This window comes from Silurus aristotelis (genome assembly GCF_946808225.1).
Source record: "Silurus aristotelis genome assembly, chromosome: 19".
Lineage (NCBI taxonomy): Eukaryota > Metazoa > Chordata > Actinopteri > Siluriformes > Siluridae > Silurus > Silurus aristotelis.
The window spans coordinates 12,445,045-12,471,568 of record NC_139592.1 but is presented as its reverse complement, the minus strand read 5'-3'; the positions used below and the strand labels follow the sequence as shown (position 1 = coordinate 12,471,568).

Here is a 26,524-nt window from a genome sequence, read left to right as displayed (position 1 = left end):
GAGAAGAGTGGCAGGAGTGATTTGTGATAGAAGGGTATCTGCAAAAGTGAAAGGGAAAGTTTATAGGACTGTGGTGAGACCTGCGATGTTGTATGGTTTAGAGACAGTGGCATTGAGCAAAGACAGGAGGCGGAGCTGGAGGTAGCAGAGCTGAAGATGTTGAGGTTCTCGTTGGGAGTGACGAGGATGGACAGGATAAAAAATTAGGTTATTAGAGGGACAGCACATATAGGATGTTTTCAAGACAAAGTGAGGAAGGCGAGATTGAGATGGTTTGGACATGTGCAGAGGAGGGACATGGGGTATATCGGTAGGAGAATGCTGAAGATGGAGCCACCAGGAAGGAGGAAAAGAGGAAGACCAAGGAGGAGGTTTATGGATGTGGTGAGGGAGGACATGCAGGTAGTTGGTTTGTAAGAGGCAGGTGTAGAGGACGGGGGTATTAAGACGGATCTGTGGCGACCCCTAATGGGAAGATTAGACAAATATTGATTCTGAGCTGCTCCAGATGACGTAGGTGCACAGTTGCAGTTGTAGTTTAGGGGCTGTTTGGAGTCTTAACTGGGCTTTTTGCTTTAGTAAAATTGTATTCACCCCCAATTTGTGAAATGGCTCTCTCTCTCTCTCTCTCTGTAATGCCACACGTTGTTAAATTGCGAATTGTGCACTGAGAATTCGTCTCCAGGGGTCAGATAGTCAATAGCGAGTTCTACTGCCAGGTTTTAAGGCGTCTGAGGAAGGACATTCGAAGTAAGAGATGGACCTAGAACAGAGCTAGTCTCGAAACATTTTCATACCACCTATATATTTTATATATACACACACACACACACCCTGCCTGTCCAAAAAAAAGGTCACACTAATATTTCATTGGATCGCCATTAGCTTTGATTACGGCATGCATTTTCCGTGGCATTGTGTCGACAAGCTTCTGCAAGGTCACATTTATTCAAGTCCAGAGTTCCAGTAATCGTTTCTCACACACGCAGTGTTAATGCCACTGAAATTTATGCTAGCAGCAGGACAGATGTGGTAAACAAAACAAAATGTGAAAACAAAGATGATTAATTGTTAACACATAGATGATCACAGCACCAGAAAATCTAAAACATAATCAAAGATAAACACGACACTGAACACAGACTTATGAAGCTGCACGTACAGGACATTTTTATTTTTCTTGGCTTCAGCTAATGCATGGTTATGCACAACAAAGTATTACCCATATTTCCATGGCATTATGGAGACGGTATTTTTTTAATTGAGAAGTCCAAAAGAATTTGGACGACACAAAGTGCTTAAAAACGTTTTATAAAATAATCAGGTCTGATTACTGTATTTCCAGTGACTGTGGAATGAACGAGGGCAGACACGCAACATAACATCAGCGTCTCCCACAGTTTGAGGATCAAATTTGTTGGAAAAAATGTATATTGTTACATTAGAATATGTTGCTCTGGAATATCAAAAACTGAAAGGAAACATTTGAGAAATGGGCACTGAACTCCACTCTCTTAAACACATGCTGAGGTCCCATCTGCTCCTCTGACGCTCGCTCACTCACTCACTCACTCACTCACACACACTTCTGTCCATAACTCAGCATACAAACAAACACATGCCCGGACCAGGGAAAAAAAAAAAAAAAAAGAAAAACAAGAGCTGAAGCAATAACTTAAATTCTCAATTTCAATAAGTTAAAAGAGCATCTAGTGCCCTAAAATGGAAACGGAAAAAACAAAAAACAGTACAGTATGCTATAAGAGCTTGTGGAAAAATACAAAAAAAAGGAAAGAAATATGATACCCTTTTTGTGCTTGTTATATATAAATGGCAGACATGAGAGGAACAGTACTACAGAATACACAAGGGATAAAGGTAAAGTTATTATCATGATTATTGTACTTATGAATGCAGACTCAGTCACAGTAAACATTACAGTTTTGATCAAATAGGGGGAAAAAACAAAACAAAACATGAATTACAGTTTTTTTTTTTTACGGATAGGCAATTTACATTATTTGAATACAAATATAAAAGCAAGATGCAAGTACACTGAGATTAAAATAGAAGCTCCTTTAAACATTTCCCATGTTTAACAGCTACAAATCCACAGTCACTGCCTTGGAGTCTCTTCGTATGAAGATGGCAAATTTTCTAGCAGTTCTTGACAAATCGGTCATGTATGAAAGGGTGGCTTTGCATAACGTTAGCAGAAAGAAAAATCGACCTGCCTGAATAAAATATTTTATTCATGATCATTAAATTTAAGTGCTGAAAAAAATTTTTATAACCAAAATAATATCCCTTGGGTATAATGCCATTTTAGTCCTTCAAAAAAAAAAAAAAAAAAAAAAAAAAAAAAAAAAGGGAAAAACAAGGCATAACTGATGCCTAAACCTGAACCACATTCAAACCTTTTTAACATATTAAACGTTCAAGTCATTTCTTTCTTCTTTTGTCTGTACTGGTTAGTTTGTTTTGTCTCTCAGTTTTCCTCACAGCATAGAAGCCACTTCTTTATCCGCTTTAGTTCAGGTTCAAGTCTCAAAAAATTCCATGTCTCCTCTTCTGTATGCTTCTGAGGAGATGTGTGCGTTCTGACGCCCTCATGTGGATGAAGAGCACAATGCAATCTGCTGCACGGTTCCCAGGTCTGTCAGTAGCTGTCTGATGCGGTGTTTGAGTTGCGGGAGTCGCGCAAGAGGTTCTGGAGGCTCCAGCTCACCTGTGTAGTCAAGCCAACTTTCTAAAACTGAACAATAACAGAGAGGAAAAAAAAAAATAAAATAAATAAAAGAAGTGTTTCATCCATCCAGCCATATAGTAATTAATAATCACAATTACACATTAAAGGAATTCTATCAAATAACTTTATCCCAAAACCAATTATGCAATAAAAACATCTGTAGAATAAAGTCATGTCCCAAACAGCGTTTAAGTACTTCAGTGCCGAGGGTTGCATGCCTCTGTTAAACATATTCTATACTACATTTGGATGCCCATTTATTTGTTTTTAAATATTAAAGTTTAGTCAGTTTCCACTGTAAGCTTTCCTACAGATCTGTTGAACAAGATGGAGATCAAGCAGATCTCAGACCATTTAAATATGATTTACTACACTGGCTGCATTCAATAACAAGACCTTGTGAGAACACGGTTTTCCAATTCATATTGTATGATAAAAAACAAATAACAGACCTGACATTAAAGAAAATTTCACTTTGCATTAGTCTATCGATGTGATCTTGGATCATTCAAAGCATCAAGATATATTAGGTTTCTAATGATGCATTGTGATGCCAAAACGTTTTCGACATGCAAATCAGCGTACTAAGGATTCTGCACTTACACTATTCGAACACCAGAGGTCGCAGTCGAAACAGCCCATTCGGTTTAAACATGGCGAGCAAGTTGGTTGTGATATTGCGCTCTGCCATTGCTAGCATGCAGATTGCAACACGCATTATAGTTTTTACATTCTAACTTTTAAACACAAAAACCAGGAATGTTAGACCATTTTAGGTGATTTCTCAAACTGTATCTTCTAGATATGCTTCTTTTTACTTCAAGTCACCAGTTGAAACACTTTGTTTGTTGAAGTAAAAGTTCCGGAAGAATTCAAAGTTATCTATTTATTCTTATAGTGAACCTTTATTAAAATATGGCGAACATAACATTTGTTTAGCTAATATTTATAGCAATTTTTACATTCATTTTATAAAGCCTAGTTTTGCTGTGTTTATGGTTGAAAATAAATAAGTAAAAATAGGATAAGTCAAGATTTGCTGAATGTATTCTAAAAATCTAATCTAAATCCAGCATCATAAAATGAGGGCTCCTGAAACTAGAGCACATCGTTACACCACAATGAGATGATTCTTCAACGTGAGTTTGAAGTATTAAATTAAATCTATGAATCATTTCTACTTTGGCATGGCCACTGGTACATTTGCCCCCTGGGTTTTTACATAATTCTGTGCCGTCCTCCTACTGGTGGCCTTTTTTACTGAGTGGCACAGAAGCAGTCATGCGGAGATCAAATATATATACATATTTATTTTTAATAAGTATGCATGTTATATAGTTTGGTACGGAAACATGGTCTCTCAACACAATACCATTTTTTTTTTTATCGGATTGTTTTTGTCTGAACGTGGGGGTGATGGAACAAGTGACTGGACAAAAGAAATCATACAGTTATTAAATCAAGTCAGAGTTTGTTCAATGCTCACCATCCAGCTCTCTCTCGATGAGATCCATCCTGTGGCTAACCTCATCCTGCACGGCCTCGATGTGTTCCAGCAGGTTCAGCTGCCACTGCTGGTGTAGCAGGAGGTCGGGGTCGGGTTTGGAGTCGCAGGTCACTGGGTCAGGCTCCTCGGTTTTAACCTGCACCGCACAGCTCTTCTCCCGTTCAGCCGCCGCCAGCAGCTTCATGCGACACTCCAACTCCTAAAAACGTGATAAATAAATGTTAAATTTGTGCGCACTGAACCTATCTGAAGAATGATGTATTGAACGATTGCAATTCTGTGCTTTCGTAAAGCATCAAGAGAATCAAACATAAATCAGCAGAAATGTTAAGAAATTAAGAAATTAGTCATTATGAGAGCTGAAAGAAATGTAAATAATTAATTGCTATATAATTTGCGTGTTAAATTCCAATCTCTTTTTAGCTATTATTTTTTTTGTAAAACACACCCCCCCCCCCCATCTTCTTCCCAATTGTTCTCTATCTAGACCCTGATTAACCAATCAAACTTAAACACATCAACACTGGAGCAGTGTTAAACCACCTTAGCATTGGTCAGCTGCAGTCTGCGTGTCTCGAGCTCCAGAAGCTCTTCAGTGTTGCGCGTCTCCACCACCAACCGCTGCTCCAGCGCAGGATAATACGCATGTGGTTTTTGGTAGCAGTGCTCGCTGCTGATGTAAGACGTCTGGAAGGAGCAGGCGGGATTCACGGGCTGTTTGGGATTGACCTGCTCTCCATCAGTGGAGTCTGCTGCGCGAGGGGACGAGGGAGAGGGCGTGGTCAGGCCGGAATGCCCGGTGCCCTTCCTGAGAATGCCGTCAGAGGGCTTCCAGGGCTGCCGCCACAGCTTCAAGTCGGGATGAGCCTGAGCTCTATTGGACAAACAAATACAGGGCTCAGAGTGATATAGCAAAAGCACAAATTTAGGATTTATAGGTATACGAGACGTTACAATGAGTTTCCGAGGGGTCGGTTATAACAGCTGTATTATTTATTACTAACATTAATGTCCACGCAGGAAAAAAGAATAACAACCTTGAAATCTACTTCAAATCTCTAGGGACTCAAAGCGAGTCGATGAGGGTCACCCAGCAACAATACAAAAAACATTGAAGCAAAAGTCCAGTGTGGCCTCTACTACTTTTACTGACCGAGACTCAAAATGTCCATCATTTCCTGCTTCCTTTTTTTTTTTTTGTTAGTTTTTCAATTCATGTTTGTCCTCTGCCTCAAAAAAAAAAACAAAAAAAAAAAATCAAAAGTGACTTATTGACTACATTAATCAGTGTTTAACAGAGAGAAAAATGTGAATGGGTGGTGTAGAATAGCTGAGATTCTCCTCTGAAATGTTTCTTATCTCTCTTCGCAACAGATTAAGCAATAATAAAGGTTACTCTTTTTCCAAAAAAAAAAAAAAAAGATTTAAATGTCAGGAATTCCTTGCACAATATTTAAGTAGTAAATAAAAGTAGTGGAACCTACTGCAGGATGCTCATTTTGAGCTGGAGGCCGTTGAGCACTTCAAACACGCGGTGCACGTCGCCCAGGAGCTGGTGTGTGGCTGCCATTTTCTTGCTGTTCTGATGCGAGTAGTTTTCTTCTAAGAAAGGCAGGCCATACATGTGACCGCTGCTGAGCCAGTCCTTATCGTACCAGTAGCGCTGACTCTGTCGCTGAGCTAAACAAAACACATTCAGAAACAAAATAAATCAAATTAGAATCTATTAAGTCTGAGATATATCTATATAATCAGTATTACAAGGCACTATCTGACAAATACAAAAGTTCCATCACAGATAGAAGAAAAATATTTAACACAACATCAGCATGCAGATTATGATCCTATAATACTCAATATCATAAATAATACATTCAGTTCTGCACCACTGGACAGGTAACAATGGAACAAAGCTTATTTCATGGCGGTCACTGAGAGTGGAGATTAAGGCGAGCTCACCAGGTGGGTCCCTGCAGATGTAGCAGCTGTAGGTGTCAGGGACGCTGTCCTCATACAGGCCCATGCACGTGCCATGCTGCCAGCATAAACACTCATCACACTGATAAGGGAAGCAAAAAAATAAAAAATAAAGGCGAAGTTTACTACTTATACACACACACACACACACACACTCTCGCTTACTTCACTCTTCTGGACGCACATGCGTGTAAACAACGTGACAAAACTTTTTTTCGGTCTAGAATCATTTTGTCCAGAAAGACAATGAATGCTTAACTAAATATGCAGTATACATGATGTAGCCAAAAGTATGTGGACAATTCAAGAGGCACAAAACTGTCAAGAATGCACCAAGAAGGTAAGCGTTTAGATTTTTGTGAGCATGAATTGGTGGGTTTTTGTTAAATGTGAGCAAAAATCATCAAAATGAAAAGAAATAAAACACTTGAAATATATATAATTTTGTGTGTGATGAATCTATATAATATACAAGTTTCAATTTTTGTATTGAATTCCTAATTAAAAATCAACTTTTTAATGATATTCTAATTTAATGAGATGAGATATATATAAAATGTTCACTAAGTTCACTAAGCCAGTGCTTGGCTGCAATCTCCATACCAAAGATTTTTTTTTTCCCCCCTGCCAAACACGTCTATTAGGAAGTGATTTATATTTCCTTTATTATAGATATACACATACGTACACACAGCCCTTCCATAGTAATTTTTTTTTATTTAAATACAGATTATAATTACTTGAATCACCCTCTAACCGTCACAATTTTTTTAAGCCCTAGACTTACACTAAAGGAACAAATATTTAGCCCTTCTACAGATAACTGCTGTCTGGGGTGTTTTCTGTGTCTGGGGAAATAAGGAGGCTAAAGATAACATGTAAGCGCTGCTACAACACTGATTATATACCTAACTAAGATGTATAACAATATTATATTACTAAAAATACACAACTAAGATTTAGATGTATTTTATGACCTAGATTTATTAACAACATTTATTTGTTAATAAATATCGTAATTAACGGACTATAAAGCGCACCCCTGTATAAGCCGCACTGAAACTAATGAACTTTACACAGGCTTTACCGAAAGAGAGTGTCTGTTACACGGTGTAACGGTTGAAATATGTTGTGGCTCGTTTAAGAGCAGAGCGGCATTTTAGGAATAGCACGTCACTGCATTCTCCTGGTATTACTGCGTGTGAGACTGAGGATTATGTGCTCATTATTTTCTGATGCTCATTTCTAAGTTTCTTTGACTAACCCATAACGCTGTTGCCAAGAAAAAGAAAAAAGCACGAGTTTTGGAAACCTGTCTGTGCTTATATGATTTTATTTGCAACTGGAGTTAGTGAGCTCTCCCTTAACCCAGACTCAACGCGCTACAACGGCTTGTATCTAAACAGTAGCCTACCAAGTCATTGTTCACGGTCTTCCTCCTTCCTTTCACAACTACTGTATTTCTCTCGGGAGTTTATCTTTTGGCATCGTCGTGTGTTTAAAAATCAACACCGGTGAAAGTTTTTCTCCCGATGCCGTGCAGCTCAGAACACAGGTGAAATGCGTTTTTTCGTTTTTGTTCGGAAATTTCATTGGTCTAATGTTATGGGGTTCAGTTTTTTGGCTTAAAAGTTTGTGAAACTGGGAAAAACCCAGGAAAAATCCATAAATTAGCCGCTTTGTTGTTTAAGCCGCGGGGTTCAAAACGTGGGGAAAAAGTAGCGGCTTATAGTCCGAAAAATACGGTAATATAACTAATTATTTTAAGGAGGAGACTGAAATGACACTTCACAAATATCCTTATATTCAATCAACAAGATGAATTTTCTAAGTGCCACACCGGCCCCCATGATTTACCCTCCTGGGCTGACTGAATAAATGAAACATGTATAACTTGATCACAACAAGGAAATCTCCACTGCCAACAAGTAGACTTATCAAAATGTTTGACTCAAATATCTTTCAAATACACCATGACAATGTGTAAATCAATAAGAGTGTAATCGATTCATCAGGTGAATGCAAGATGGGTCCTTACAAACTCATAATTTTTCCACTAATTTCTAAGATATTGCTCAAACAAAAATTGACACCAACAGATTGACGTACTGTACTGAATAAGTACGTACCACTCATGATGACACGTCTGAATGAGAAACAGTAAGGAAGCTAGAAAACAAGGCCAGTTCTGAGACCTTGCTTGAAGGTCAACTTCAATGCCAATCAATTCCCAAAACTCAGCTTAGTTATAATTCCATACAAATTCTACAATCAATAACGTGTTGTTCAGAAACTCGAATGAATGGGCGCGCAGACATAACGCTTCCGCAAATACTAAGGTGGGGCTATTAAAAGATGGAGTTTGTATAAATAAAGAAACTACAATTCTTCCTGCTTTCCCCTAAATATGAGCCACGAATGTCCAAATCTAAAACACTTTTTTTTTTTTTTTGGGCAAAGCAAGCCCACCTGGATCATGAAGTCGTTCTCCTCCTGTACCTCGCACACACAGCGCACTATCTCTGAGTCATGACCCACCGTCTCCACCCCTTGCTCAGAGAAAGACGTGCTCAGATCGAGCCCCGTCTCCGACTCCTCCTCGCTCCACAGAGGGCTGTCTGTTGACCAGTCGCTGCCGCTGTCTTCGCCTGCAGCACAGGAAACCGATGGTGAAGAAAAAGCTCGGAAAACAACTCAAACCTTACAAACACACAATGTGACACGGATTGGGAAAGAAAGAAGGGATATGAGCGAGAGAGAGGACTGAGAAAAGGGAAACATTAAAGCGCAGACTAAAAGCAGACTAGGAAGCCTGTTTGAAAACGGGCCAATGTGTTTGATACCCACCATCATCGAGCTCTGGTTCAGAGAAGGGTGCAGCGTAGGAGCGGTGTTTGTGGGAGGGGGGCAATTTGAGAGACAGATTTGGATTGCAGGGGTACGAGCTAAAGCCATTGCTCTTATCACAGCCGTGAGAGTCTGTCGGAGGAAGGGAGAGCAGATGCCAGGGAGGTATTAGGACATACAAGACACTTAACATCCACACACAGACAAAGGAGCTTCCGGGAAACAAGGAATTCACAGGCGACACCGGCATCTCCGAGCAGCATCTATAAAGTTATCTACAAAGCCGAGTTATAGGAGCACTGCCGGGAAAGTTAGCCAAGCTAGCAGCGGGAAGCATTCCTGTACTGTAGTGCTCGGGAGTGCTGTCCCACACAGAGACAAACGGAATGCTTTAAAAGGGATCTAGATGAATGGATGTAATTTCTCAGCTCATGATCATGAAGCAGGTGATAAAAAAAACAGCAAAGAAAGAAAGAAAGAAAAAAAAGTAACAAACATTTAAAAGCAGAACACAAGTGAAACGTGATTTGAGTGCTGGATCAAAGTCAGGTCAAAAGCAGTATGTAATACGAGACCGTGAATATTTCCAGGCACCTGATTGGTGTACTACTTAAAGTGAATTTCCGAACGTGTGGCAAAAGCTAAACAGATTATATTAGACACAGCTACATTGTCTTGTTTAAGTATGTTAACAGTGTAATGCTACTAACTAATTAAATGTGATTATAAATCAGGTTGAAAATATTTAACTAAATAAATATATGATCATTACAGAGGCAGCATGACTCTGAATGAGCATGAGCATGAGCGTGTGCGTGTGTGTGTGTGTGTCTGTCTGAAAGGCCTATATGAAAGAACAGCACTTGAACAGAGGAGAAAGATTAAGCCACATGTCCAACGGTCTTACCTGACTTTGACCTCTTTTTCTTCCTTCTTTTCTTCTTTGGCTTAATACAGAAGTCCCTCTGCTTCTTGTCTCTCCGCTTCTCTCGTTCTAACCCCAAACAAATGTCACAAATTAGAAATATATTCAAGCTTTCATTCATAGCAGGAGTATTTTTATGTGCATGTGCAGCAGTAGATGTGAAAAAGGGGGGGATGCACTCCCATACCCGTTTCCATGGTGACCCAGTCTCTGTCGTCATGGAGCGTGCGGTTGGTGTGCTGGTTCTCTTTGCTCCTCTCGCAGTGGGAGGAGCTGCGCTGACGATGCACACCGTTGGCAGTATGGGGTGACGGGGTGTGACTGGATTTACTGTCACTCAGCGGAGACGGAGTGTCTGTGTACGAGAGAGCGACAGAATGAGACACCCACATGCTTTCTTTTTTAAATAATCAGGATGGGGAATGGGGGTGTAGGGGATAAAGACTCACACCAGTTGGAGAATTTTTTAAAGATAAACTGGAGAATTTTGGCATATTCATTTATTTGTCCCTAAAATAAAACTAAAATAAAATAATAATAAAAAAAGCCTTGTTGGAACCATTTCCACAACACGGACTTACCTAATGATGCAGAAACGGTGCGGCGTCTGCGAGGAGTCTCGGAGCTGTGCATGTGGCTCTCCTGGGCCTGAGATTCGGAGTTGTGTGTGTGGGGGCTGTGTGAAGAGCACAGCTCGCTCTCAGAGTGGTAGTACTTCATGTGATAGTGCAGCAGAGACGCCTTGCGGAAGGACTTGGTGCAGCCTGGCACCTGACACTTAAACGGGTTATGGTCCAGTTCGATGGAGAGGATGGGCGGCGGCTGGTTCTTGATGACTCTGTACACTGTGGGGAAATCGTTACAGAATCGTGTTTGGGTGTGTTTTAGAACTAAAACAGGATAATTAACCAACAAAACCCATGTTACTGAAGCGTTTTTTTTTTTTAAACTCCAAACTATTTTTAGAGAGAGAAAGTCAGACCGTTGCAAGTCTGAAAAATCATGCAAAAAAGGGGGTGGAGCTTCCAGAAGTCAACAGACCAATCAGCCTTTTTTTTTTTTTTTTTTTTTTTTTAGAAGAAGGCAGAGACCTGCAATTCTAAAGTAAAACTGATGTGGCCCAAAATGAGTTCTATCTTTCAGTTTAATAAGCACATGTGGAGTCGGCCACTTGTTAGGTAGAGTGGCAGCTGAAATCCTCTGCTAACATAATTACCATTTGCTCCGTTTTACACGCCGGCATGACTCTTTCTCTCACACACACACACACACACACACACACACACACACACACTTTGTTGCTATGGTAATGCTGACACCTAAAGCTGATGAATACATGCATTACAGTAGGATTAGATGTAATGTGGGGGTAAACGGAATTTCTTTATTCCTGCCTGCATAAACATTCAATTGATTATACTGAAACCGTTGCATGGAAACATGACAAATGTCACCTTAGATTTAGGAAATAATTCTCCTTAAAACTTAAGGTCCGCTATATCTACATAGCGCACGTGAAATATACAGTGATCCCTGATTTTTTTTTTTTTTGCAGATTTGTCACACTTTAATGTTTACAGTTTTTAAAAGAAGGTTTTTATTATTGAGGGAAAACAAAATCCAAAACACACGGCTGTAAAACTAATAACTGGGTGGGCCACCCTTAGCAGCAACAACTGCAATCAAATGTTTACGATAACTTGCAATGATCTGTTACAGCGCTGTGGAGGAGTTTTGGTCCGCTCATCTATGCAGAATCGTTGCAATTCAGCCACATTGCAGGGTTTTTCGAGCATGAACCGCCTTTTTAAGATTATGCCACAGAATCTCAATAGGATTCAGGTCAGGACTTTAACTAGGCCACTCCAAAGTCTTCATTTTGGTTTTCCTTCAGCGGTTTCCGTCTTGGAGCTCTGCCATACAGACCATTTTTGCCCAGTCTCTTTCTTATGGTGGAGTCATGAACACCAACCGTAACTAAGCCAAGGGAGGCCTGCAGTTCTTTGGATGTCGTTGTGGGGTCTTTTGTGACCTCTTGGATGAGTCGTTGCTGTGCTCTTGGGGTCGGTCGGCCACTCTTGGGAAGGTTCTCCACTGTTCCATGTTTTTGCCATTTGTGAATAATGGCTCTCACTGTGGTTCGCTGAAGTGCCAAAGCTTTAGAAATGGCTTTATAACTGTTTTCAGACTGATAGATCTCAATTACTTTCTCGTTTGTTTCTGAATTTCCTTGGATCTCGGCATGATGTCTAGCTTTTGAGGATCTTTTGGTCTACTTCACTTTGTTAGGCAGGTAGTATTTAGGAGATTTCTTGATTGTGAACAGTGTGACAGTAATCAGGCCTGGGTGTGGCGAGAGAAATTTAACTCAGGTGTGATAAACCACAGTTTTAACAGGGGGCAAACACTTTCACACAGGGCCATGTAGGTTTTTTTTATTTAGTTTTCCCTCAATAATAAAAACCTTCATTTAAAAACTGCATGTGTTCACTTGTGTTCTCTTTTAATAATATTTAAATTAGTTTGAAGATCTGAAACATTAAAGTGTGACAAACATGCAAAAACCTAAGAAATCACTACTATAGTGTTCAATGGCAGAAAGCAGAAAGAGATATTTGAGAACACTCACATGGTTCCCTGCTGTATTTATTTGTGGTTGGGAGGTGGACTTGTCGCTGCAGAAGTGCGGCTGAGGAACAGAAATACAGTGAACATACAAAGCAAATTAAAATTCAACAACCATGCATAAATCATCTGCAATGTAGGAAAAAAATACGAACATGAACAGAAGCATTCAGGTCATTTAGAAGTGGGTTTAGTTATTTCTGAGTAACCACTAACCGAGATCAGGATTAGATTCCGTCTGTACGTTAGGCTTGGGGTTCTCCAGGAGACCTGTCTGGCAGAGACCATCCTGATCACTGAAGCTTTCTGGGGCCGAATCTGATCTAGCAGCTCTGATCTGGGATCTACTGTTTCTGTCTGTATGATTAGAAAAACAATTTAGTAAGCTTTATTTTTAAGGTTATGCACAAAAAAAATTACATTTTATAAAAAAGAAAGAGAAAAAGAGCGAGAAGGGAAAGAGTAAAGGGAAGGAAGAGAAAAAGAAACACAAAGCAAGAGAAAGGGGTTGCATGTGGAGACCTGTAGTATTGGCTCTGCTCCTTTTGGATGGAGGAGTTTGTCCCATGGATGCACGTCTTTTCCTCAGCTCAGGAGCACTGGCTTGTTCTGTGTCTTTCTCTGCAAAAAGCCAACAAGGTTGTCAGCATGACTCATCAAAAAAAAAAAACAAGACCTGCTTAGACCTGTGTTTGGAGTGGATTTACTACAGCTGACTTAGCAGCTGAGGTAAAAAAAAAAATAAAAAAAATATAGAAGGAAGAAAGAAAGAAAGCATGAGCATTAGTTGTACTGATTAGATCACATGTACTACGAAGTCACCCACTTTCAATACTGGGTTACACGACTAACATCCCACAAAAATTTACTGTGATAAGCAGCTACGTCACCAAGTGCAAAAAAAAAAAAAAAACCCAGACTGACGAGAAAAATAGCTTTCAAACTGAAAAGGTTTAATTATGAAATAATTTATTCTATATATTTAATGTCACCGAGATCTTTTTTTTTCCCCCAGAACATAACATTGTCTAAATATTGTCTTTTTTCCCCCTTTCATTTGGGAGGTATTCTTCTAGTTATATTTACTTTCAGTAATCACTAGATAGATAATTCAGTGTTTCTGATAAGCTGCAGTCAAGTGCGTGCAATGTAAATATATTTGTCGATTTCACGTTGCCAGTGTTAGCAGAAACGTGCAGCATCTTTAACTTACCCTCCACTACTCGGCCTTTTGCTCGCCTGTTCTGGCTATCAGTGGATTCTTTTTCTTTCTCGTCTTTCTCTTTTCCCTCTCCACAGCTCTCATGGGTGCCGTTCTGAGGCGCTCCAACTTTCTTCTCCTCTTCTCCGACTCCTCCATTAATCTCCATCGCTTCCTCTCCTCCGTTCTCCTCCACTTTTGTCTTTATGTCTCCACTTGATGGCGCGTCCTCCTGCGCTTCGTGTCCGCTCGTCAACTCTGGCTGCTCCTTTTCAGGCAGCTTGGTGTCCTGAAACTTGATGCACTCGTCCATCGCTTTCGAGTCCTCTTCCTCCGATTCGGTCTCATCATCCTGATGGTTCCTACCGTTCTCTTTGGCTTTACAGTTTTTTCCTGCTGCACGCTTTCGGCTTGGCTGCCCTGGCTTGTTGCTCGCATTCTGTAGATTGCAAATAGACAAGCGCTTTGACCTCGGCCTAATACCACGTTAAGACTAACTCATGTCAAAAAATAAAATTAAATTTAAGAAAATGATAAAAAATTTGAATTATTAATAACATTATTATTTAACCAAATAATTTGTTAAAGAATTTAGATGGGAAGATTAGATTCTTACCTCCTTACTGAAAGGCTTAATCTTTATCCCTTTTACTGTCTTAACAACACCATCAAAAAACTTCACTGTGTAAAAATCTGTAATAAAACAAAAACAGGTTCACGATTTTATTACATTATAATAACACTGTGCTACTATAAGTCAGTAATGTGGCAAGAGAGAGTCATGATGTAAAACTAAGCTTTTTTTTATTTTTTATTTCTCGTCATGAGGCAACATCATATGCTACATCAGAAATGTTAGCAGGGAAGAATAATCATTTATTCATATGTCTACAAACTAACCCTCAATGTACTAGTCATGCAACTTTTAACCCTCGGTCAACCCAAACATGGGATTTGGCAACACAGTGGAGTTTTACTATTTTTCGCCACTTCCGATCAGTATAGACGATATCTAAATGACACCCCACTGATTACCTATGATTATATACCATCCATAACAACTCACCATCTTTATCGCGGGAGAGGATCTTAGCAGGATAGTAGCGACAATCTGACCAACTGGCTAGAACTTTCTGGTTGATTTGGAAACCCTGTAGCAAAAAGGGAGGGGAAAAAACAATAAAAACAACACAATAATGAACAACACTACAATTTCTATAAAAAGAAATGGACTGCAATTTCTTTCAGGGAGTAATCATTCACCGGTGCCATGTTGTGCTCCTGCAGGCCCTGTCTCCTTAGCTGGATTCGTTCCACAGGCCGAAGGTAAGGGCTGCTCCAATCGAACCACTCGTCATAGCGATGACTCCACTGTCTGTAATGAACCAGGACCTTCTCATCCTCATAGTCAATTTTCTCAATATTGGCTGCGTACCTGAACATTTTAAAACAGAAAGCAGCGATTCTGAATTAGGCTTGCAGGAAGCACTTTTTTTTTTTTTTTTTACATGATAATTAGCATGCATCACATGATAGTTACATGTTTTTCACAAGTAGTTAACATGTAGCAACCGGGTGTACAGATTTGCCCTAAAAGCTACGTCTCTCTCTTGATTTAGTGACAGACATTAAAATAAAAACCATAAGGTTATTTACATTTACGCCATTTGGCAGAAGCCCTTATTCTGAACGGCTTACAACTGAGCAGGGGAGTGTTAAGGGCCTTGCTAAAAGGCCCAACAGTAGCTGATTGGTGGTGGTGGGATTTTAATTTGTGACCTTCTGAACTAAAGCCCAATGCCTTAACCACGGAGCTATTTACCTCGCTCTATTTAGCATTGTGTATGATAATATTCTCATTTTGCCTAAGCTTGCTGTTGTCTGACAACTGACTACTGTTTGCTAGCTATTTGTTTTTTGGATTGTTAGACATTTACATAAAACTGGCTCTCTAAAATTAAAACATTTATTAGCTGAAAAAGATTTGCATGAGCCGCAGTTTGATCAATTTGAAACGCTGTATGAATTGTCCACATGAAACAAACACTAGCAATAATTAACATTATAACTAACAAAAAATAAACAGTATATGCAATATGAAGGTAAAAATCTTCTGTATTTAATCCATCCATCCTTTTAAACACAACTTTCTTCCCTTGGAAGCTAGTTATGCCTCCTTCTACCTAATGTACACAGTTGGGATAAATATTGGTTAAGGCGTTTAGGTGTTTTATTTAAATCAGAGGTTGCAGTTTATTCTTATAGATCACATCGCATTCCTGCTTGAGGGGAAAAAAATTAAATAAAAAAAAGTATCTACATAAAACATGCTCATTCTACACTATACATAGTTTTACAGTACTTACTGTTCTAATAAAATCAGTTTTATCTTATTTTAGCTCGCCAATTGTATATATTCGGGTTGAAACGATTCCTCGAGTAATTCGAATATAACAAAGCATCGAGACAGTTGCCTTGATGATTCGTTTAGTCCACCTAACTACACAAGCACTGCGTTTCCCCACGAACCACTATTACTGACGCACCACCAGCTAAACTCTGGAGCGTCTGGGATCATGTTTATAAACGTGCGTACGCCGCTTTCCACGTAAAGCTTGTGTGCGCAATCTGTGTCGCCAGTTTCCCTTCTCGCTTCTGTGTTTCCATGTTGTGTGTACGCGGGGGTCAGAGTTTTGCGCGCATGCCACGTTTCTAAATGAGAACACGGAAGATGCTGCAAAATGATAAACGGAGTGACGGAGCGAAAACAACGAGGGGCACGGAGAAGATTCAGGCCAAAGAACACAAGAAAAAAGGTTCAAAGTTTGGGATAATTTCAAACTAAAACAAAGAAGACACTGTACAGTGCGTTTAGTTTTTTAAAGTAATTTGCAATAGATAATTTCTTCATTTTTATGTATGATTATATATATATATATATATATATATATATATATATATATATATATATATATATATATATATATATGCATTTTTGTGTAATAATGGCAATTAAATGCACTTAATGGGTTTAGTTTTCCCCGAATGCAATTTTAGCAATAAAAATACATTTTTTTTTTTTTAAGAAAACAAATTACTTATTTTCTATTGTATATTAAGTGTTGATTTTTAATGAAGAAAAAGTACTTCTTGTGCGATTACTTGATTAATCGATGGACTAATCGGTAGAATACTCGATTATTAACATAATCGATAGCTGTAACCCCTAGTTTATATGGAAACACAGACCACCACAGAATCAAGCTTTTGGCACGGCCCTCACAGTCCCCTGTAGAGCATCCACAAGAGAAGACCTACACAGGTCCTGACCTGCACTCTCCAAATTCAAGCGTTATAAAAAAATAATACTAGAAATAGGGATGCAAATAATTGAGAACTGATTACTGAATGCCCCACATCCATCCATCCATCTAGCTAGCTTTCATCCATCCATCAAATACATACTTACTGTATAATATTATTATTATTTAGAGTCTCAAATGCTTGTTTTTCCTTTTTTCTACTCTTTGATGATAAAGATTTATACATGACCTTTCAGGTTCTGTGTGAAACCTTTAAATTGCATGTTCACATTTCCCTGAATGAAAACAGAATCAGATTAAAAGCTAGGGGCTATGATGGTGGTGCAGAATGCTGAACAAAGCAAAGAGCTCTTCGCAGCTGTGTTTGGCTTCTAACGGACTGAAAGCAATGAAGGCGGGAAGTCAAGGTTGCCAAGTCGAAAGATGAAAGAGCAAGGAACACTGACCAGTTCTTCAGACTGTCCCGGGCCTCCAACGGCGCCCCCACCTCAAACGTGATCCCTCGGCGGTGAGGAGGCGTCTTAGTCATGTTGTGTGCTTCACGCCAGGCTTTGGAAAACAAAGCTTTAATCAGCTGTGCATGGTTTCATGTATCAGTTTTAATTTCAGCTGGTGCTAATACTCGTAGTCCTAAATTCAAATATTTCGATGCCAACAAGCACAAGCTTTTCCCAAATATATGTGAAACATGACAAATGTTAATAATTAGGTTAGACCTAATCCTGAATAAGTGAAAAAATATTGTTTTTCAGATTTACAACTTTCTAATTTCACCATCCAGATTCATATGCACGAAACGCATTTTTATTTTAGCAACACTTTAGATTGGATTAGATGTGAGGGGGTAAAAAAAAAAAAAACTATTAAAAGGAAAAAAGTCAAAGCCATTAAAGCATGACAGACACAAAGAAAGACTGGGCTCTTGAGCACCTTCTAGTGGCAATATCACAACCCAGCCCTTTCCTTTGAACCAACAACCATGGCTCCAAATCTCATTATCAGGGTAGATAGCCTAAATCCATTAACTTATAACTCAATACAGGGTGAAGGAGAAGGAGGTGGTGGTGTTGCATACAAATGCCCGTTACAGACAATATAACATGATTCATTCAGGCCCAATCCCTAATCGGCATCATATTACAACCTTACGGCTTCTACACTGAAAAGAGCGAGTATAACCAATAATGTGTCATTTAGAGGAGACAGAAATGAGATGGACTGAAGAAACCTTTCAAAAAATCTCTTTCTGCTTTGTATGAATTCAAAAGCAAAAGTGGACTACGGAGCATTGATGGCATCAAAACATAAAAAAATTATACAAATAAAAACTTTCAATAAAAAGTCAAGATGGGAAAACTGGCTTAAATCCAAAAGTGTATTTAATGCTAAGGAATAGTTTTACTGTTCACAGGACAAAACAAAATAATGCTCAGCTATACACACATACATACAAAAAATGTGTCCTTGCAAGATTGATCATCTCTAAGTGCTAATGAGGCATGGCTGTAATGCAACAGTGTAAATTAATCTGTTTATCTGTGTGTGTGTGTGTTTGTTTCAACCAGCTGGAAATTATAAAAAATGTAATCACGTTTATTTTTGGGTTATAATGACCAACATAACGAAAGTAACGGGTTGTACTATAAATTGCAGGTGTTTTCATCCTGTGAGACCACAAAGGGAAATCCCTTTCTGTTCTCACAGGGTAAAAACACATGCAACTTATAGTACAAGTTTTTGCATTCAGTACATTTAAAAGTATCGATGTAAATATATTCTTGTGGCAGAGACACACAGTGAGTGAATAATGAGGAATGAGTAAGGGAGTAAAATGATGGTGTGAGTGAATAAGTGAATGAAGGCGTGAGTAAAGGAGGAAGTGAGTAAATGAAGTGGAGTGAGGAAGTGAGTGCAGGAGTGAGGAAGTAAGTGAAGGAGGTGTATCTCAGGGAAATGTAGATTTCGCCTCCGCACATTTACTCCATTCACAGAGCCTCTCACTGGTCACGTGACTCCCAGCAGGTCCACGCTGCCGCCACACAGAAGCGGTTTAGATGTGCGTGTGATGAGCCCAAACATTAAATAAAAAAAACCCTGCTGTATCTACTTTGAGCTTGTTTTAAAACGTTTTAATCGAGTGTGATTTAAACAGCGTCGTGTTCAGATACAGGAAGGGCAAAAAAAAGAGAAAAGCGGCGTGACTCAAATGGCGCGCAACACGTTTCCTCCTCGCTGTTTACCTTCATGTCAAGCGCGCGCGCGCCCTCGCTTTCTCTCTCGCGTGCGTCGTTAATGTTCGCATCAGCCGCGAATCCTGCGTGAACAGCGCGCGGTTCATAAAGCACCAGCACGAGCGCGCTGAACAAGTCTACAAGCGCGCGACAATGACCTGCTTTAAACTTTACTTTCCTCCCTTTTCTTCTCCGTCAGCGGAGCGGGGGGAGCGGGGGATAAAAACGTGGGCGCAACGTTGTGCGCGAGCCGCGATGTAGGAGCGTTTTCAGAACTAAACTAAATCCGGCGGACCGCTTAAACATGACATTCGAGTTATAAAAATGCTCACCGATTTAACACTAATATGGATTTCTAAGCCTTAATTGCATGTGTATTCGTAAGTTCGCATGTGCGTATTAAACGTTGTTACATTGTTCACTCGGCCCTGGTGACGCGCACGATGATTGGCGGAATCGTCTGACGCGTGCGACTTCCTGCGCTCTGATTGGCTCAAATGTCTGTCCGTCATCTCGAAGCGGCCTCCTTTCGGCCTAGTCGGCGGTGCACACGGGACTGTCGTAATAATGACTCGGGAAGACAAAACGCCAACTTTACCGAAAAGTGTTCAGTGTTCGGTGCTGCAGCTCCTGAGAGAACGCGGTTCTGCAGGAAGCGGACATTCCTGACTCTCGGAGCGCTCACTTACACCGGCTTTTGTACAGAAGGATTCCTGCGTGCCCGCTGGCAGCGGATCACATGTACTGAACACAAGTTTAGTGTAATCACAGCAGCATCACCTTTCTAAACATCACACCGCGTCACACAGACTCTTATATAACCGACATACAATTAAAAAAATTAACAAACACGTACCTTTAACTTGGTTTTTGACGGATTTTTGTTTTATTCCAAGTGCAATGGAAGCAGCAGTAACGCTGCGCACCGCGTGCTGCTGCTGCTCCTCCTCACGCTCTTCTCCGCGCAATTTGTTTTCTCCGGCGACTCAGGCCGGTGCTTACGAGGCAGCGCTCGTCTGCGCATGCGCGGCACCTCTTCCTTTCCCCCTCTTTATCTTTATTTGAGCGTATTCTTACGAAATACTTCGGAAATATGTTTTTTCCATGCGCATTTCTTCCAGCATTTTTAATATAAAGAATATTGCAGTTCTATGTGAAATCAGGTTCTACAGCGTTCACGTGCTACATTTTAAGTTTAATCATAACAAACTATTATATCTGTTACTACCACCACTACTAATAATAATTATAACAACAATTATAATAATAATAATAATAATAATAATAATAATAATAATAATAATCATAGTATAAGTAGATAAAAGGTGTATTTTGTGCTCTGCTGATATTGTAAATTAACCTTTAGATCTTTTAAATGACTCAGCTGGTTTGTTGAATTTAGAATGATAATTACTAATATTTGTAGATTGTTTTTGTTTTTTTTGACTGAGCATTCTAATGGTATATTTTCTACTCTATAATCAGCCAGGGTTTACCTTGTCAGTGTGGGTTTTTAGCACTGATAAATCTCTGCTTTTGTCTGTCTTTTCTTTCAGGAGCCTCCTGTCTGTAACGGTTCAGTGTTTGGAGTCGTCGTCGACACTGCACCCAAGCGACGTCTAGCGGCCAAATGACGCATTATCAAAATCCTCCTTTCTCCGTCTGACCACTAGAGGCCGCTGAGGTCAATGTGACATTGTGTATCGATGACAAACGTTCGATGTTGTTAAACGATCTCAAAATATCTTCTTCTTTCAGCTGTTCCTGTTAGGGGTCGCCACAGTGTAGTGTTGTTCTCTACATCTGCATTACACTGCAACTGAACTTGATGACTTTTGTCCCGTCCCACTCACCCCTGTCATCGTAAAGTGCTTCGAAAGACTGGTCCTCACTCACTCTGGACCCATACTAATTTGCCTATCGCCCGAATACGTCAACTGAGGACGCTATTTCCTCTGTGCTTTATTCTACCCTGATTCACCTGTACATGGACTTCATTATGAACAGACCACAGTCTGTTTGACTGAACAGTCACCTTCTCCAGTCTTTCCCTCAGCACTAGGGTTCCTCAGGGATGCGTATTGTCCCCTCTTTTATACTCCCCTTTCACCCATCGCTGCCTGTGCCTCAAACAACATCATTAAGTTGACATGCAGATGACACCACGGTGGTAGGCCTGATCAGAGGTAATGATGAGACAGCTTACAGGGAGGAGATCCAGCACTTAGAAGACAAAGAAGGTCATTGTGGATTTCAAACAAGCTGGCAATCACACTCATGCTCCCATTCACATCAGGTGAGCTGCCATCGAGCTTGTACGCAGCTTCAATTTCTTCAGAGTCCACATTTCTGAGGATCTCACCTGGTCTCTGAACTCTTCTCTTCAGATCAGAAATGTACAACAGCGCTTGTATTTTCTGAGGATACTTGAAAAGTCCCATCTGTGCTACAGGATGCTGGAGAATTCTTACCGCTGTACCATTGAGAGCATCCCCACAAACAGTGGTACAGCAGCTGCACTGCTTCAGACCGTAAAAGGTGAGGAAAACCGCCCAACAAATCATTGACACTCAGCTTCCCACATTGGAGGACATTTGCAACAAACGCTGTCTGTAAAGGGCGAGGGGCATCATCAAAGATACCTCTCACCAACCATTCACCCTTCTCTCATCGGGCAGATGCTGCAGGTGCCTCAGAGCCGCACAAACAGACTAAAGAATAGCTTTTTCCTGTGGCTGTTACTGCACTGAAAAACTGATTATACAAGTTTAACAAATACACTGCTGCACTGCTGTCACTTTCTGTGTATATTACACTGCTTTATCCACTATGCATTTTGCTACCATTCATAACGTAAGTTTACTGTATATTTCACTCATATTATATCTGTATATACTGTATCATACATACATTCATACTTGTACATATTTATATCATGTTATTTGAGCAGGTTATAGAAAGATACAACTTTATTGTCATTGCATAGTACAGGTACACAGCAACGAAATGCAGTTTGGCATCTACCAGAAGTGCAAAATAGAGCAATCATGCAAATAATGGCGATACATAAGTAGCATATTTACAGCATGTGATTATATATGTAAGCATATGTACAGTGAATAAATTTAAAGGCTATTGTTGAGAAGGTTCTAAGGCTATGGCATTAAAAAAGGAAATGCACAGAAGTAGAAGGTTATAATATTATGGCATTTAAGAAATGTGCAAGAATAAACCAGAAATGGTGCCAGGACAGATCTTTAGAGATGTGAACTCCCAGGAACTTGAAGCTGGAGACTCTCGCTCTACAGTTTCATTGATGTTGACTGGGAAATGTCTCCTGCTGTTGGATTTATGTCTATCCTATGCACAATCTTTGCATTTATACTGTATATTACTATATATACCATGTATTATTACCTTCTGCACCTTCTGTACATTATCCACTCTTACCCCTGTACATATAGACACATAACCTTATTTATTATACTGTTATTCATTGTAAATAGGCCACTTATGCACTTATGGTTAAATGCTAACTGCATTTCATTGGCTCTGTATATGTACATTGCACAATGACAATAAAGTAGAACTTAGCTAATTAGCTAATAAAGATATTTAATTCAGCATTTAGAATTCCTGTTACATCTAGCTTAAATTACTGCAGATCAGATATAGGAAGTAAGGTAATACAAATACTTTGTTACTGTAGTTAAGTAGATTTTTTCTGGTATCAGTAATTTACTTTACTATTTATTTTTCATGCCACTTTTTACTTTCGCTCATAAAATTTTTACACAAATATCTTTCTACTTCTTACATTTTGATTCATGCCCATCAACCTGTTTCTTGTCATTGCACGTCTTTTTTAACCCCCCATTAGTGTATAATTTTCTGTCTTTCACACAGCACAGATGTAGACTAGTTTACGAAGATAAGAAGGAGCAAGGCAGAAGGCAACAAGAAGTATGGGGTTAACATGGATGATACAGAGGGAGTCAGTTATGTAAACATGAGAACAGAGACATTCCTGATAACCTGATCATCATCATCTTTTCTCTGCTTGTGTTCTATATGGTGGATGTTCAGCCTGGATACATTCATTAGAAAACACAATTTTTTAATTCTTTTGTATTAATATATGAATATGAAGTGAGGTCAATTTACCAGCATGACATTAAAATAGGTAGTAGTAATGGTCAGAGCACAAACTTCTTTACTTTAACTTGAGTGAAAAAGTGTAGTCAGTTCTTCAACTTTTACCAGACAGTCTTAAAACACGAGTATGGTATCTTTACTTCTACTTGAGGGAAGGGTGTGCGTGTTTTTGCCATCTCTGTTGCAGATACAATAGTTAGCCAATAGAGGATAACCATACATCCTTTGTTTTTAGTCTTCCTTTTTTTAGGTCATGTGAAGGGAAAAAACATTTGACTCAGCCAGTCATAAAACATGTCCAAATTGTCTGTTTTCATGTTGGATTTGAAGGAAAATGCTCCTCATAAGATCATGTTATCAGAACTATTGAAGTCAGGCCAGTGTTAGCCAGATACAACATCCCAGGACATTCAAATCTCTTCATAGTCTAAACTTATTAGCCTTAAAAATAAGATAAATATTAATTTATCCCTCATGTGACCCATGTCTTCTTTACCTTTAAAATGTTATGGTATAAATTATTATTCTGCTTATATAAGTCAATATTTAGCCATGGTTTAACATATTAAAACAAACTAAGTGACTCATCCTGAAGCAAAGGTATTTATTATAGTGGGGTTGCTTGCTTAAATAATGGCTATAGTGGTTGATGTGTAGATCAGTGTTAATAGTGTTTTAATTGTTAGGGTTACTAAGGTTTCAGCAATAGCTGAAAGATAAAGGCTGTGTATCCTGGCCCTGAGTCTGCTTCAACCGTAAGACATGAAATGTCCAGTAGGTGGACCCAGATTCACTTTCCTAGGTCTAATAAATTTAGTCCATACCCATTAGTTTCACTGAAGGTCCAGATTGGATATTGAACAAGAACCTATTGGGACTATATGGATCTCAAAGTTATGTAGCAAAAGGATATATATGTTTAAAGTCAAATTTAAAGAGAGTTAGATGTTTTAACTCTTGTTCTTCTGTGGTGTGCTGTGTAAAGAAACGATGTAACTGTAAGTTAACAAGCCATTTACCCCTCACATACAACCCCAATTCCAAAAATTTGGGACGCTGTGTAAAATCTATATAAAAACAGATTGCAATACTTTTTCAAATCTCATAAATCCAAATTCTATTCACAATAAAAATAAATAAATAACATGTTTTTAAAAACCCTTAAAATATTTAAACTGAGAATATGAAACATTTATAGTAAGAAAATTAGAATTTAATTTGAAAATTGAGACAGAGCCATGTTTATAACTGTAGAATCACAGATTCTGTCCGTATACATCTGGGAACTGAAAAGATCAGTTGCTAAAGTTTTCGGAGAGGAATTGTGTCCCATATAGGTCTGATACAGGATTCTAGCTGCTTAACAGTTCTGGGTGTCCTTTGCTGTGTTTTTCATTTTTTGATCGCCAAAAGTTGTAAAAACTGTGAAAGGTCTAGACTGCAGGCAGGCCAGTTTAGCACCCGAACTCTTCTACTACAAAGTCATAGTATTGTAATAAATGCAGTATGGAGTTAACATTGTCTTGCTCAAATATGCAAGGACTTCCTTGAAAAAGACATTTTCTGGGTGGAAGCATTTTTTTTCTCTAAAACCTGTTTATGCCGTTCAGCATTGATGGAGCCTTTCCAAATGTGCAAGCTGCCCATTTCACAGGCTCACTAGCACACTTCCATACCACCAGAGATGCAGCTTTTCAAAATGAATGCTAATAACAAGCCAGACAGTTCCTTTCCTCTTTAGTCTGGAGGACATGTTGGACATGGTTTCCAAAAAGAAATGAAAATTTATATTTGTCTGAACATAAAACAGTTTTCCACTTTGCCTCACTACATTTTAAATGAGCTTTTGCCCAGAGAGCATGGTGGCGTTTCGGGATCATGTTAAAGCATGTCGTCTTTTTTGCATGATAGAGATTTAATCTGCATGTGTGAATGACATGGCAAACTGTGTTCATGGACAGAAACTTCTGGGGGTGTTAATGAGCTCATGCAGTGATTTTTATTACAGAATCATGACTGTTTTAAATGCAGTGCCACCTGAAGTCCTAAAGATCATGGGCAACCAATATTGATTTCAACCCTTGTCCCTTGTGCACAGAGATTTCTCCAGATTCTTTGAAACTTTTGATGATATTATGTACTGTAAATGATTAGATATTCAACTGCATTTCAATCTTTTCAATCTTGAAACTTGTGAGAGACTGTGCCTCTCTAAGATACACTATTTATACCCAATCATCTTACTGACCTGTTGTCAATTAACCTAATTAGTTGACAAATGTTTCGCCAATTGACCACTTACTTTTTCCAAACTTTCGTTGCCCTGTCCCAACTTTATTGAGACATGCTGCAGCCATCAAAATCAAAATTACCAAATTTTTTCCTTAAAATTTTACATTTCAAATTAAACATTTAATATGTTTTCTGTGTTTTATTGTGAATAAAATATGGGTTTATGAGATTTGCTAATCTTTGCATTCTGTTTTTCGTTACATTTTACACAGTGTCCCAACTTTTTTGGAATTTGGGTTGTAATACATGGAAATGTTGGTTTCCATTCATCTCATTTGGAAAAAGCAGGCAATAATTTGTTTAGCGTACTCTAACTTGTTCAGTAAATTAAACTCCCTACAGCCCTCATCACTTAGTTGAAAGATAAGAAGTATACACCACCATCATTTTCTGGATCACTGACTACCTGGTATTCAGACCCTAGTGCATTTGTGAAACTGTGTCAGACCACGTGGTGAACAGCGCAGAGGCCATGACCCTGTCTCTTTTCCTGTTCTAAGATTTCTGGCTTCACTCAGATCTATGCTAGCTGCAGAAGCTTCCTTAGTACACATGTGTAGTGGTTAAATGTCAGTGATAAACAGAGGTCTTTTGCAGAGGTTAGGGATTAGTATCTAGTAGTAACTGTGATTACTAGCTTTGTTGAAATGGAATGTGAGAATGCATCTTAAAGACAAAAGCCATGGTGATAG

At 39.2% G+C, this 26,524-nt stretch overlaps 1 protein-coding gene across 7 annotated transcripts; it reads right to left on the bottom strand.

Annotated features, from left to right (window-relative positions):
* Positions 1-1,144: 1,144 nt before the first annotated feature.
* On the bottom strand, positions 1,145-20,523 carry phf20b (PHD finger protein 20, b). 7 transcript variants are annotated; one of them, XM_083570130.1, is made up of 19 exons: positions 20,242-20,523; positions 17,601-17,703; positions 15,095-15,266; positions 14,898-14,982; positions 14,448-14,524; positions 13,844-14,270; positions 13,153-13,251; positions 12,847-12,987; positions 12,635-12,694; positions 10,587-10,850; positions 10,193-10,360; positions 9,988-10,074; positions 9,081-9,212; positions 8,703-8,881; positions 6,216-6,315; positions 5,741-5,936; positions 4,800-5,130; positions 4,236-4,455; positions 1,145-2,755 (listed from the first exon to the last, which is right to left on the bottom strand). In XM_083570130.1, the coding sequence occupies exons 2-19, from the start codon at positions 17,681-17,683 to the stop codon at positions 2,610-2,612; spliced, it is 2,967 nt and encodes a 988-aa protein (XP_083426256.1). In that variant the 5' UTR covers positions 17,684-17,703; positions 20,242-20,523; the 3' UTR covers positions 1,145-2,609. The 7 variants fall into 7 exon arrangements, with proteins under 7 accessions (XP_083426256.1, XP_083426261.1, XP_083426259.1 ...); XM_083570135.1 differs by lacking the exon at positions 9,081-9,212 and having other exon boundaries at positions 8,772-8,881; positions 20,242-20,502; XM_083570133.1 differs by lacking the exon at positions 9,081-9,212 and having other exon boundaries at positions 20,242-20,501.
* Between the last annotated feature and the right edge of the window lie 6,001 nt (positions 20,524-26,524).